Source organism: Rousettus aegyptiacus, unplaced genomic scaffold, assembly GCF_014176215.1.
Source record: "Rousettus aegyptiacus isolate mRouAeg1 unplaced genomic scaffold, mRouAeg1.p scaffold_m13_p_2, whole genome shotgun sequence".
Lineage (NCBI taxonomy): Eukaryota > Metazoa > Chordata > Mammalia > Chiroptera > Pteropodidae > Rousettus > Rousettus aegyptiacus.
The window spans coordinates 119,608,363-119,623,284 of record NW_023416295.1 but is presented as its reverse complement, the minus strand read 5'-3'; the positions used below and the strand labels follow the sequence as shown (position 1 = coordinate 119,623,284).

Sequence of the window (14,922 nt, the reverse complement as noted above, 5' to 3'; positions counted from 1 at the left end):
AAATTACTTGGTTATTTTGGTCCATTAGTTAAATATGCACTTAAGACACTTTTTAAAAGAAATTCTGTATCATGTTTTTCATGGAATGGATTCAAAGTTGCTGCAAATTTAGTCAGTGATTTGTATTTAAATATTTTCCGTTTTTGCATAAGAACTTTATACCCTCATCATGGTCTAAAGTATAAATCAGTTAGCTATATTAAAACGGTGATAGTAAATATCTTACTAGCTAATTCTGTATTTGTCAATAAGTTACTTTGTATAAGGCAATGTTAAATACTTCCCATTCCCCTCCTAATTTCAGTATGTACTCAACTATATATCCAATTTTTTTTTTTTTTTTTCAAGAAAGCCACATCCTAGGAATCCAGAAAGGAATTCTAGACTGGTAATTCTCAGTTTCTCTCAGTATCATTTATAAAGCAGACAAAACAATTTCTGACATCCGATTTTTGAAAACCATAAAATCAGTTCACCACTAAAGTCCAAACTTTCTAAATCAAATTTTGACCCAAGAACAAATACTTTTGTCATTTATAAACTTTTGAAATTAGGGTTTTGAGTAGAATTTTCCAGACAGCCTTCAACAAAGCCGTGTTGACACACATCCCTAAAGTACATTGAATTACACAGTACCCCACCGTGCATGAGCAGCATTTGCCACAGAAGGAAAAGTACTTAACCCTTGAGCAGGCCTGTGTGTTGGTGGAGAGGTGACAGGTGGAATCCAGCGAGGGTGCTGGACGAGGGTGGGTGTGAGGTGTGTGCATTTTAGGGTGCAGGGAGCTCTGGGCTCTGGGTTGCAGGGCAGGGCGCTCTCTCAGTTCTTTGCAACTCTGGTGTGTGAAGTGATTTATGGGAGCTGCAGCCCACGGGCCATACATCACCTTCCTGGTTGGCTTTGTTGACACCTTGTCACATTCTTGCAGGGCTTGAGGAATTCATTGTTCTTGTTTAAACTGATAAGAACAAAAAGGGAAAAAAGGTTTTCTCACTGAGACCTTGGGAAAGGCGAGGGGGCGGAACATTGATGTAGAGCAGCAGGGCTTCGCTTTCCCAAGCAGTGCTTCCTGTGCATCTGCCACATTCGCCCTTCCCAAAGGAGCCGCGCCATTAGGTGTGCCAGCTGCAGCTTTATTTGCCCTCCGAAAGTAGTTTTCTGGTGGCGAGGTGATTCTTTTTGCTGGGATCACACTGCGGAGAGGGGCTTTGCAAGGAGGACAGAAGGAGGGAATTTTCCTTCAAGAAGTGGGAGATAGAATGGCTGAGAGGAGATTCCAGGGGAAGGTAAAATGACCCTGGTCACTGGGGGAATGTAAAACATGCGGTGACTTTTGATGTGAACCCGTCTCTTCGAAGTTCATCTTTTGTACAGCGTGCTTTTCGGGCATGATGCCATGCTGACCTCTCCCCTTTAATGTGTAGTGCCCCATGCCTCACTTAGTCTTTTGGCAGCCTGCATGCAGAGGCTGGCATCTGAGCCCAGCACTTGAAGACAGCAAAGAGTTTCAGAATGGGAGCTCATCGAGTCACTAGTTAAAAGGTTGTGCGATGTATACGTAGGGCATTGTCTTTCACTGCAGTGGAGCAAATGAATGATCTACCTGTATTTCTTAGATGTCTTTAGCATGATATCTCTGCTATCCTCGCTTTAAGAAATAATAGCTTAAAGTCCTTTTAAAATTCAATTTATTGGGGTGACATCGGTTAATAATGTTATATGTTTCAAGTGTACATTTCTATAATACATCATCTGCATATTGCATCGCTCAAAGTCCAGTCTCTTTCTGTCACCATATATTTGGCTCCCTGTACCCTCTTCAACCTCCCCTCCCCTTCTTCTCTGGTAACCACCTTTCTGCTGCACGTGTCTGTGAGGCTGTTTGTTTTGTTAAACTCTTTTTCATCCAAGAAAAGTAACAGGTCAGATCCCAAGCACCACATGGGATTGTAAATGTGCATACTTCCTTTGTGAAAATATATGTGTTTTTTTTTTTCTTTTTGAGAGGAGTTTATCACAAACGTATTCTATTTACTACTATTCTTTATCAACAGTTTTGTTGATTGGAAGGAGAACAACCTATTCACACCCCAGCCAAGGGCAAGGTGTCCGGGGAGTTCTTGAATTTTTGTGTTACACTGTTAACAAGTTCATGTGTAATGTCATAAATCACTTTACCTGGAAGTGACATTTACACATCCCCACTATGAACCTCATTTTGAACTGGAGCCATAGAAGCCATTTTCAAGCTTTTTAAAATGGCTCTCTGCAACCGCATTTCCTGTGGAATGCATATGTATAAACTGCTTCTTGCATTTGATTGACCAAGCAGTTACTATGCTGCAAACAAGGGGTGCTTGAAGAACTGCCAAGATAGGTGGCCAGAAAATGGGATTCAAGAGTTGACATTGTGATAACATGGAATGCAAATGAAAGTGGCCTAATAAATGTGTAACAGTACAGTAACTGCATGGTTAAAATAACTGGTTTTGCAAAAGCATGCACTTTTTCTTTTGTCATCTATCTTGCTATAAAGTGTCATTTTGACAGCATTAAAATGCCTAAATATGTGTGATGCTGTCAACATCAGCGTCTATCCAGTTTTTAAAATTTAAAAGCCCAGTTTCCCCCATTTTTTTTTTTTTTTCTTTTCAACTCTGACGAGCCTGCCAGTTCTGTCTTTGCCTTTTTCTTAGCTTGGAAACTACTCTGGTTTTCAGAATTAAGTTTATTGACAGTGTTTCACTGCTCTCTGCTGGAGGAGCCCAAAGTGAGGCCAGGCTTCCAGGGCTCCAGTCACTTGCAAAGAATGCAGGTGAGATGGCTCAGCTGATAAACTCCCTGCTCCTGAAATTCAACCTAACACAAGACTTATTCATGCTGGTCATAGACCACAGTTGAAGAGCTGGCTATGTTGTGCAGACTAGAGATGGGTTTTTCTTAGAGAGGAGGATGGTTAAGATGAAAATGGAGCACTGCCCAGACTCCAACATCTTACTTTGAATGTTGCCCAATGTGAAGATATCCTATGTTATGGTGCACGGAGACTGCAGTTTCCCCAGTTAACGTTCTTCCTTCTGTTTTTGACACATAGACGTACATTTTACTCTACTGTACATACCTGAGGTCACCCCCATCCTACCCCCAAAAGAAAGGAAATCAAGCTTTTTTTAACCAAACTTTATATATTTTTTTCTAAACTTATTCTTTAGTATGTGCATGACCGGAGGAAAAAAGAGCAAGAGTATTTACCAAGTTAAGCAGTGAGTGTGTTAGGACATTTTTTTCTAAAACTTTTCTAGATGGGAATAAATCTTCATTTTCACGAGCACAAAACTGTACCTTAATTTCGATTTTCTACTTCTCAAGTATGGAACAAAAGTATACGTACAAAAACAAAGACACTTGCAAAGCAGACACTTTAGGTGACTATCGTTTTTAGTATATATATGTGGAATATGTGTATACACACAGTTATGCACATGTGCGTGTGTGCTTCTACATATATTATACGTATATATATTTTGAAGGGACAGGGAGAGCAGATTTAAGCATAACACATCTCCAAAGTATTTTATGTTCTTTTCAGTCTGGCATCTTTTAACTGAAAAACAGCTCGATGAATAGAAATCGTAAAAAGCTACCCTTACAACAGCATTAAAGTGCTATTCTATTCTGCAGCATTCCAAGTGAATTATTGCTGTGCTGTCAAAGAAAACAAAAACATTTGGGAAAGACTGTTTATTTTACAGTGGTTGACCAAAAGTATGCAAGCGGTTATAAAAAAATGTAGACGGCTAACGATGGGAGGTGCCACTTGCACATTCTGAAATCCATTCACAAACCTTCCACACTAACTCTCTATCACTGGCGACAGTATTAGAGGCAAAAGCATTTTCCGTGGGGAAAATCCTAACACTTTCAAAACATTTCAGTTTAAAGCAATAAATAAAACTCCTATCTCCATTCTGTATCTCCAGCATCGCCTCACAGAGCCTGATGGCATGATATTCGCCCCACCCCACCCCCCACCTCCAAGAAGAGCAAGGAAAATTTTGCAAAACTATTTCTCTCAGAGGTTATGGCAATGAGCTATTTTTGTGCTATGCAGCATGTATTACCCTTTGTGTTTAAAGATTAAAATAAACGCTGCCATTGACAATATTAAACTTTCATTAAACAACTACTTTGTTTTAGAACTAGATGAGCAATTAGAAATTCCTAGCACAGCCCTTTCATAATAAAGATAATAAAATGTATACTCAGAGAGGCTGAATGACTTGCTTAAAGGGCATAGCTAGGCAGCATAGAGGGATAAGAGAAGTAGAAAGTTACTGTCTGTGTTGTGGTATGTTTTGCTTGAGGATCAGACTATATATAGTCAGAACCTCACTGATACCTCCTGGTAAATGCTTATTTTAATATTTAAGAATTTCTTATTGGTGAAGAGATCCTTGTTCTAAGAATCTAGATCTTGAGTTTTAGGTCTCTTACTTTTTTAAAGAAAAACTCACTGATAAGTCAGTATCCATTTAACTTTCTGGTAGATCATTAGATACAGTTTTGAGAAATGGCTCTATTTATCATTATCATATGGTAAAAAGATACAAAAAGCTCCTTGATATGTCTAGCATGATTCTGTCACATAAAACCACTCAGTAGATATGGATTGAAAGAATGCCTTTAGGGAAATGGTTCAGATTTCCTTTCTGTCGGTGCCAATGCAGCTTGTTTCTGGGTGGTGTGTAAATTGGGAGGAAGGCGTTACATTTCAAGTGTCTCATTTGTGGTACAGTGACTTGACAATTTACCACCATTCACATGTAGTAGATGCTTTAGGCATCTGGCTTTCCTAACGCTTTGCCCCCGGAGTGGAGAGAGTGAAAGGAAGAGAAGGAGACAGAAGCAGAACTACTTGCATCTCTGCCCCGTACCTCAGCAGCTCCTTCTTCTGGTCTCTGAGGATCTCCAGAGTCTGAGAGTTTTGTGCGGTGTTGGCCCAAGAGACAGTTGTCCTCTCGATGGCTCAGCTGTTTGTGTCTCCTGAATGAAACGGCATCAGAATTTTTTTCAGATGTCGCATCTGCCTTCTTCCCTCCATGACATCCTGGGTTGGTCGGTCACGTGCTGGCTGGCCAGGATATGTAAATAAAACTTGGCTAAAAAACACTTAAAGGATTATGAAGCAATCTTGCTTAATAGTAACAAAACAAAACAAAACAGAAAACCACTCCAGCAATTCCTCCTGTGTGCTACTTACTAAGCAGTGAAAAGATCCAGCTATGACTAGAGCTGTCCCGACCCGAGGATTGTCCTAGACCCAGAAAGAGCTGGAGAGGAGACAGGGAGAAGAGAAACCGTGCTGAAGGAGAGAGCTTGGCTCACTCGCCGCCCTCGGCCTCGCTGCAGACAGCGAGCGCCACACGTATCCCCTCCTGGCAGTTGCTAAGGAGAGCGGCATGCTGGTGAAGCAAGCCTGCTAATCCCGGAGCCCTCCTCTCACGCGTGTGCTGGGATGGCCGGGTCACTGCCGCTTACACATCCTCGAACTGCACACATTTTCCCATGGCTCAGAGGTGGCCTGGCTCTCGGTAGGTCCCCGGGGAGTTTCCATGTTGCAGAATGCGTTGAGAGATTCAGATCGTGGGGTTCCCATGTGGCTTTTGCAATTGAATGTCTCCATCTCCTGTCCCTGGACAGTCGGCTGCTGGCCTGCCTCTGAGTTGTCTATCACCAAAGCTGTCTGCTCTGACCGGAGGGAAATGAGCGTGGAAACCCCTTGTACCTGTGCGTGCCAAAAGCAACCTTAGTCAATGAGAGAGCTCAGCAGACGGTGGGGTCCTGCGTGCCGACCTTTCTGCTGCTCCTATGAGAATCATGCGCTGCTATTTCTGTGGCTTCTGCCAGTTGGCCCCTGCCCACCTTTTCTGTTCTTACTAAAGCGGCCGGCCAGGAACTGAGCGAAAGAGGAAGCCTCGGCTGTACTCCCAGCTGCGCTGCCAGGAGTGCGTCTGTAGTAGGTCCAGCAGCAAAAACAAAACAGGGCAGAGCCCGGGGAGGCCGGCCAGAGCAGCTGAGTGTGGAAACAAAGGAGCGCGTCTGCAGCCACAGCAGCAGCCGCAGCAGCAGCTGGAGTAGCAGGAGTAGCAGGCTAGGGGACCTTCCAGAGTGGCTGCATCCCCACCAAGATGGGACACTGAGGCCCAGAGAGGATGTGCACACCTGAGCAGTGGCCTGAGGGCCCGTGAGCACTGCTTTTGATTTTGTCGCTCTGCTGCTAATGATGTAACTAACCCTGGACAGCTCACTCGCCCCAGCCTCAGTTACCTCATCTGCAAAATGGGGATGAGAATAATACATTACTCCCTCCCTCTAAGGGTTTGTTGTGAGAATTAAATGAGCAAGCGTAAACAAAGCACTTGCATGATGCCTGGCACTTAGGAAGCCCTCAGTAAACGTTGGCTCGTGTTAGCCTGACAAGGACTCGAGATGCAAGTGGAGCAAGAAAGATAGGGAGTTGTTCATAAACACCAGCTCTGTTAGCAAAATGTTTTTTAAAAAAAAAAAAAAAAAAAAAAAAAAAACGGGGTTGCTTTTCACAAAGCGGAGAAAGTGCGCTTGAATCAAGATCAGGTCGATTATATGATTTTGTTTGGTTTTGATGTTATTGTAATGTTTAATCAAATGGCAGACACTCCTCCCCCTTCCAGGAAGAGCCCAGCTTGAATAACGAGGAAGCGGGTTGTGTGAGCCATGGAATCGGTGCCCTTCAGACTTCCTGCATCTATGTTTATCCCCTTTGTGAAGGCGCATTTGAACCTTCCTGACCTAGAGTTTAAAATGGCCAGCTTCGAGTTATATTCTGATGGAAAACACTTCTTAAAAGGTTGAAGGATTGTTTTGGGGATAAAAGAAGAGAGGAGGCGGTGAATTATGCCCCATTTGGGGAAAAACACTAATGACATAACTTTTTTTAGCCCTTCGGCCCAGGTATATGGAGGAAATAAGGAGCCAGCTTATAAAAACACTTTTTCCTAAGGTGCTTTACGTCCAGTTCTGACACTAACAGGTCATGAATGGCTTAATAAAGATAATGATACAATAACAATGACCATTTATTGAGACTTTACAGGATGTCAGGTATTGTGCAAAATTTTCTAATATTTGTTAGTTCACTTAATTTCCACAAAACCCCATGACGTAGTTTTCCCCTTTTGCAGAAGTGAGGCTGAGAGGTTAGATAACTTGCCCAAGGCCACTTGGCTGAGTGCTCCCAGGCTCTTAGCCATTGTGCTATGTCTTGCTTCCCTCGTAATGTTAGCCCTAGCCTGAGCTGTTTTCTCGCTTGAAAATTAAAGGCTGGACGACACTGTTGCCAAGGCTACTTCTTCCAAAATTCTAAATATTTCCAAAAAGAGGCACAGTTTAAAATAAGCAATGTTGCTTTCCAAATAAATTCTACTCTATTAAAATCAAGGAACCAGGCAACTTTTTTCATATGTATGTGTTCTTACAAGTTAGAGAATTCAAGAAGAGATTAAAAACTAGGAAAAATAATTTCATATGATATTTTGCTATATATGCATGTACCCTGGCCCTCGGTAAAAATGAACATATTTACCAAATTGTGGCTGCCCAGTTGATAACGACTGATCAATAAAATGCACAAGCATGTCTCCTTTTCTGTCAAGGGCAAAATTTAAACTTTATTTGTGCTGGCCTTTATTTCTAAGGAAGGTTGTAAATTTGTGCATATAATTTGCATCCTCAAGGTAAGTGGTCCGAATACCTCAACATTATTATTTTACTGGGTGAAAGTTCTCTATCAAAATTTTCATGTCCTAACGGAATTATGCTTCTAAATTCTCAATATTTTTAGTACCTTTGAAGTTTTGTTAGTTCACCTCATCTAGATTAATATGTGCTAATAAACACTGCCTGTGTGACCTTGGACGTGTTTCCTAATCCCTCTGGGACTTAACTGCCTCAGCTACAGAAGGGGGATGGGAGTAGAATAATCACATTATTATAATAGGTTGTTGAGGACATTAAATGGGTTAATTAGGTAAAATGCTTCAAATTGTGTCTGGCACCTAGTAAGCGCTATCAAAGTGTTAAATAATATTACTAATCACTTACGATTTCCAAACTTGGCTTGTGCCCAGAAAGTTGTAAATCATAACAAGCTTTCCAAATGATTCTATTTTTAATTATTACTCAGCATTATGAAGTTTGCTATTTTCATTTCTCTCTGTTGCCTATAAATTGTACTTGCATAGGAACTCTTTTTCTTTTTTTAATAACTTTTTATATTCTTCCACTTTATCCTCTCTTTGGCATTACCATAAGTGGGGACTTACAGTTTGTATTTCTTTAGAATTTTATCTAGAGAAACTCTTGATTTTAAGCTGCGGCATATAATGGGTCAAATTACAGTCACCGAATTGATTTACTCTGAACTGCAGATTGTTTTAGGTAGAATTTGTCAAGTTTTTCCTTAGTGTCTGAGTTTCAGAGAAACATGTTCCAAGCCCCAGTCATGGTAAGTGACATCACGAGATACATATTCCTCAGATACAAAAGTTTGTTATGTTCTTTTGGCCAGAAGAGACTCCTCTTCCTGGGAAACGTAGCCACAAAATGCTGCGTTTGATTTTTATTATTAATATCCTTGTAGATTGAAAACAAAATGTTTTCCCTCCCCATTTTTGTTCTTTTCCATTTGGCAAACCTGGTGAGTTGCCACATGAGCCAATTGTGTGTTTCATTTGCTTATTTTCTGGTGCACTAGAAGCCCTGGTGATGTCATCTGCAATGTGTGCAGTCCCTGGGAATAAATAACATGCTGGAAAATAGTTTGTTTTGAGGCAACAGGATCATTCATGCGTCTTACGGTACAGCGCACTCTAAATATCTCAAATCAAATTTTTTTTTAAAAAAGCAATTTCAAGGCAGGCCACCTTTCCCTTATATCTTGGCTCAAATGTAATAATCACAACAATGATATAAAAATGATTTTTAGATCTAATGATTGTGACTTGAGTCACATTTTCAAAATTATTTTAAAATTTGATTTGATGATATCAAATGTCTATGCCATAAAAATGTCTCTTTTTAAAAAAATAAATAAAAGCAAATTACTAGGTTAAAAGATCAGTCTTATTAAGTTCGGCTTACATTTATATTTTTGTTGCTCTGTTGTCATAATTCTTCAAAAATGTTCATTGACTAAAATGACTACGTGGTTTTAAAGGGTTAGGATGCTGAGTGGAATTTAAAGTGGACTGTCCTCACAACACTTTCAAGTTAAAGATTCTCTAGCGCCCTTAGTCCTGCTGACTCTTCCTGGTGAGAGGCTTCTTTCGACCCATCATTCTTGCAGGGACCTCCTGAGAAGGACATCGATTGAAAGACAACACAGAGGTGTTTCGGGAAGGAGCCACAAATCCAACCAGTGCATACCACTGAATTCAAGAGAAAGTCCTGACAAAGCTTTTCCGTTTGCCAGCCAAGAGCCAACTGGCAGTGGTTACTTTCACTCTTTGCCTTATCTTTAACATACTTTTGCTATTTGAAGGCACAGTCCATTGAATGCCTCACCATTTTATTCATTGCCTTCCTCCACCATTCCCTGATAAGTAAGCAAAACTCTCTTGAAGTATAGGTTGGATTATGAAGTTCTTGGAATTTTTAATGACTTTGAGCTCTTTTAGAAAGTAATGCATGTTCCTCGTGGCCCAGAATTGTACAAGGCCAATTACCTCACTCTATTTATTTGGCAATTTAAGTGATGTCTTTTCTATAAAGAGCTCATTACACAAATGTTTCCCTGTGCAATCAGTGTTATTTTAGTGGAAATTTCAAAGACGAAAGTTTGATGACTTGCTCTAAGACCATTTTGATGAAAGCAATGAAAATCTTGAATCTTTTTCCTAAAGTGGGCATTTCAGTGAATTACCAAGTGGAAGAGTATTAATTTTATATTAGAATCTGTGATAGATCTTAACTTTTATCACAAAAATAATTAAACAGTAAATATTCTTTGGAGTTTGATCACTAAGACCCTATAGGAAGATACTTGTAGTTAACATGGTCTGCCATAGATCAGCTTTTTTTTTTTTTTTTTTTTTTAAACCAACAACTTCTGAGTTTATTATTCCAGTTGTGTTCTCTTGCCTCTTACACAAAAGCATTGTGTTTCTTTTGGATCACTTGTTAGGTTTTAAAGTTTCCTCTTGCTCCCCCTCACTTACACAAACACACAGTACATCCCCCACATGCACCGCCCCAACACACACGCCTTCACAATGTAGTTCTCCTGAGGTCCTCGATGCCCTTTTTTGTAGCAGTTTAAGGACATAAGATGCAGTTTGTGAGTTAGGGAGGTGCACAGATAGGTATTTTCTTAAAAAGGAACTTTTGAATAAAACTTCGTGCACACCATTGATTCATGGATTCATTTACCACTATGTATAGAGTGCCTATAGGGTGTGAGGCGTTTTGACCAGATTATCTCTAGTAACTCTTTTAACAAAGGTGGCTCAGGGACCCAGAGACTATCACTCCTTTTTAGAGATGCTTGTCGGACTTCAGAGCCTGTGCTCTTTCTACCAGTAGTGAGCTGCCTTCCATGTACATGCTAGCAAGGACTGCAAGCTTGATATCTTGTTTTACTATACTTTTGAATTTTATTGTCACCTGACTTTAACCTACACCAAAATATCCAAAGTATTAAACATTTCTTAAATATTGTTTCTCTTTAATTTCTTAAACTGTTGTATTATTCTAGTCACATAACCTCTAGTATCCACCTAGATATTTATGACTTATTGTATTTGGATTTTGAAAAGACTTACTGTAATTAATGTAGAATCACAATAGGTTTTATTTTATTTTTTTCCTTTAAGTTTCAGGAAAGAGGGCTTTCCCCGCCTCCCCGCTCCTCCCCAAACAATCCTCAGCAAATCATGAGCTGCTAATGTTACCTGGCATTTGTTCATTTTCTTTTCCAAAATATAATCTGAGCACTGAATGGAGGATGCTCAAATGTCCTGTAGATGTTCAGACAATCTGTTAGAGTAAATATATAGTAAATAACTGTACATACGCACACATGAAAACAGGTGAGTAGAGAGTTTCCATTACAAGAATGCTAATTGAAAACCCAGTGTACAAGGCCAGTCAACACTAGGATAGAATATTCTCGCTTTGCAAAATAGTTACTGAATCGGGGTATAACTTTAAAGAGGTAGGTGAGTAGCTTTTGACAAGCCTTAGTGGGAACGTCGTTTAGGTCATGGGAAAGTTCATAGCAGGTTCGTTGTGAGACATCTCATTTCTTTCTCATGGTAACTCAGTGAGGTAGTAGTACTCTTATCATCTTCATTTTATTGATGAGGAAAGCAAGGTACAGATTGGTAAACTAATCTGCTGGAGAATTCAACAGCTAATAAGTGATAGAGCGAGGCAGTGCAGGCTGGCTTCAGAGACACTTCATCTGACTACCTATCTCTTTCGACAGCCTAGCCCCACTAGGCTAGTCACATGGCAGGTCACTCTGAAAACTTCTTCTGCCTTTTCATTAAAGAAAAGCCAAGCTGGCATTCCGCTAATTCTTAATCACTTTTATTTTTTCCATAATTGTTACAGATAATGGATCTATACGGCAACAACATCACCAGCTCACAGAGTACTTAAGTAGCAAAGAATCTTCAGATTCCTCTGGGCTAACTTTATCAGCAAAAACTCTTAAGGTGAGAGTTGCCCAAATCTTGAAAAGTGTTCTACTACAAAGTTCAGTTGTTACCAAGTCCAGGCCACTACTTAAGTACGTTATAGCATTTAAAACATTGCATTATCCCACTATATTCAAATTTAATAGAGCAGAGACCATATTTTATGTAGTTTTTATGTCCAGCCCTTAACAGTACCTGGGACGTAACAGCTGCACAATTCATGCTCGTTAAGTGAATGATGGACTGAATAAAGTAATAGGCCTTGGTTTTGAGTCCTTTCAAAGTCCCACGTAATCTTTCATTAACAGATTCTTGTGATTTGATCAATGTAAAGAAAAATGAGACCATCACCTTGTGTTATTCTAAATGCTGTGTTTCTGTAATGCTGCTCAGGATGTAAATCTTTTCCCTTTTCGGCAGCCACGTCACACCCCTGACTCACGCTAACCATATGTGCCATGAAAATCTCTGCCTCCCACCCACTCGGCTTCCAGGTAGATCGGAAGTCCTTCCTTCATCTCCTCTCCCATATCTTCCCCTCCTTCCCAGCCCTTGAAACCAGTTGTCTTTTTCCTGTGAAGCATAGAAATCTAACCCCTCCCTCACTGTTTTTGATTCCAAATCCTTATACCTAGCAGGCCATTTACAAGATTGGGATTAAATAAGCATGGTGACTCCAGGGACTTTCCTGGTTTCATGATCCATTTCTGCCTCTTGGAGGCCAGACAATGCTAGGCTTACGGGAGACTCAGCCAGAAAACTGGCAAGTCGATTAATCTGTAGTTAACCACAGCAATAAATGAACACAAAGGAAATGCAGATGTAAGTAGGGGATAAACTTTGAGTGGTTCCATCAGTAGTGATTCATGATGTTGAACTACAATGATATTTTCCTCCACACACTCTCCCTGTTCCCTTTCTGACCCTGGAGCAGCATTTGGGGATGGCTGTTAGACTTGGGGCGGCTTCTGTGGTTATGATTGTGAAAGATGGGTCCTAAGGATGTTAATCTAGCTGACAAACATTTTAATAAATATGTATAGTTGAGAGTGGCGTTATGTGCATTTAGGGGATAGTGGTAGTTAAGAGAGTGACTAAAATATTAAGGAGCTCAAGAGAGCAGAAGAGCAGTTTCCGGCTTCTCCAAGTTTGAGCTGTAGAATCCGCTGTGGCAGGGTAAGGAGAGAAGGAAGTGACAGGGACGCCAAGTTATGTTCCAGTCTAAGCTCAGCTGCCTTTCGCTATGTAATACAGCGAGCCACTTCTCTAATACCTGTGGGTGTCAGTTTCCTCACCCATAATATCGGTGATCATTTCTCAAGGGTATTACACCAGAGCATGATTTTTTAAAAAAATTTTTATGAGAGTTTATTTGAGCCAAGCTGATGACATGCTGGAAAGCAAGCTCTCAAATGCTCCCGAGAGCGTGAATTTAAAGAGCCTTTTCCCCATGCCTGGCACGGAGGCCGCACTCCAGAAGTGTCTGTCCTTTTTTCGTGTGTCTCATCCTTTCTCTCTGGCCCCCTTTGCTTCATCTCTCAGCTGACTTTTGCCCACTTGGTCAATTTGGCAATTACGGTTTTACGATAATGGGCCTCCTTGTCTCTGCGTTGGTAAATGGGGAGCGGAGTACCCTGCCTCTCCACCGACACTCACTCACGCTGATGGTCTTGGCTGGGGGACAGAGGCTGCTGGCAGAGGGCTGAGAGGGAACGCACCGTGGTAGCAGCATGAAAGAATTTGGCAAGGAGGTGCTCGCCACATGATTGTGATTCATACTGTAGTCTCGAAATGTGGCAGGAGGGCTAGGAAAGGCTTTTAATGCCAGCACACAGAGAGCAGAGACACTCATTTTCAAACATCACATTCTTTTTATAGTACAGGCATGCCTCATAGGGAAAATATTGAACTTGGCCTGCCAGCACCACGAGAGTCGTCCCAACTGTGATTTTATTGCTTGAGTCACTCGCTGAATCAGATACTGGCTGCATGGAGGAAGTCTTCTATTAGGGATGCTTTGAAATTATGTTTTCAATTAATTAACACCAACTCTGAGCTGGTGTTTAATTGAATTTTAGCTGACTCCCTTTTTCTTTTCTTGTCTGGAACATTTTTAGACATTTCCTCAAGGTCTCAGTTGGATCATTTTTAAGTATCTTGGTGAAAGAGTCATCTGTGTTGGGTGAACAATGCAAGGGACTCTTCAAAGTGGAGTTCATCATCTCTGAATGAATCCGACACATGGGAACAGTGGAGTCAAGGAAGGGTCTCTCAGAGTCTGGCGTAGTGCTTTTCATCCCTTCGGCAGTCTTCAGTCCATTCATCCTGTTGTTGTTCAAACTAGAGCTGGCCAGCTGCTGGGGAAAGTCCAAATGGTGCTGCCTCCTGGGGCTGCAAGGGGGCTGATTTCAGGCACCATTATAAACGTGTAGCTCCTTCGAGCTGCGGAAACCTACAAAACGGCCTTGATTCACAGCACCCCTCTGGCTCAAAGGCTCTCAGCTTCCCGTGTGCCATAAATCTGTATCGGAATCAAAAAGTGTACAGGCTGCAGTGTATGGAAGTCCCTCTTCCTCCGCGAGTGTGTCCGTGACAGATTTATACTGATGGCTACACTACTCTACAGCCACAGGTTCCTATTATAGTCATGCCCCACTAACTCAGCCCCCATTTCCTGTAAAAGGGGAGACGAGGTCTTGCGTGGAGGAGGGGCGAAGTTGCTCAGCTCTCTAATTTGTTAGTGCAGGAGAACCTTTAAAGGCTACAGCAAGACCCATTTTGTTCACAGCAACATCTACCGTCTCTTCACGTCAGTGTGGTCACGGCTGAGGTCTGAGGCATTTGGTCTCGCGGCAAATCTGCCATGACAGGGCACTCCAGAATTCAGCGTCGTATGGGTACAGGCCAAACAGATATGCTTGAAAAGAATAAATGCCGTCTTTTGTTATAGTTTTGTTATATCTTCAGTGTGACTTCTTTCTTCTAAAGAGCAGAAGTTTAAAATTCGGAAAAAATAAAAAGAAAAGGTAGCCTTGAGTCCATTTTCTGTATTAGTATTTGTAAATGGGTTGCAGAACAGAGCTTGCTTTTGCAACCACCTCCTTGTTCGAGGTGTCCGTCCTTAGTGAATGTCGTCGGGTTCCAGAGCGATGGCTGGTCACCACCCTCTTCTGTGTGACCTCTATC

General features: G+C 41.3%; 1 protein-coding gene and 1 long non-coding RNA gene across 3 annotated transcripts in view; one reads left to right on the top strand and one right to left on the bottom strand.

The window, feature by feature from the left end:
- The window catches only part of HMGA2 (high mobility group AT-hook 2), a 129,537-nt gene that overhangs the window by 49,418 nt on the left and 65,197 nt on the right, over window positions 1–14,922 (top strand). The window contains exon 4 of one of the 2 annotated variants that reach the window (XM_036236677.1): window positions 11,651–11,713. The exons of the other annotated variant lie outside the window; for it this stretch is intronic. Coding sequence (XP_036092570.1) covers window positions 11,651–11,698 — 48 coding nt within the window. The 3' untranslated portion in view covers window positions 11,699–11,713. Of the gene's footprint in view, window positions 1–11,650; window positions 11,714–14,922 lie in introns of those variants that run through there. 2 annotated transcript variants of the gene reach the window in all.
- Window positions 228–5,967, bottom strand: LOC118613672. Its single transcript, XR_004955655.1, has 3 exons — window positions 4,936–5,967; window positions 3,000–3,078; window positions 228–959 (listed from the first exon to the last, which is right to left on the bottom strand). It is a non-coding gene; the product is annotated as an uncharacterized LOC118613672 (long non-coding RNA).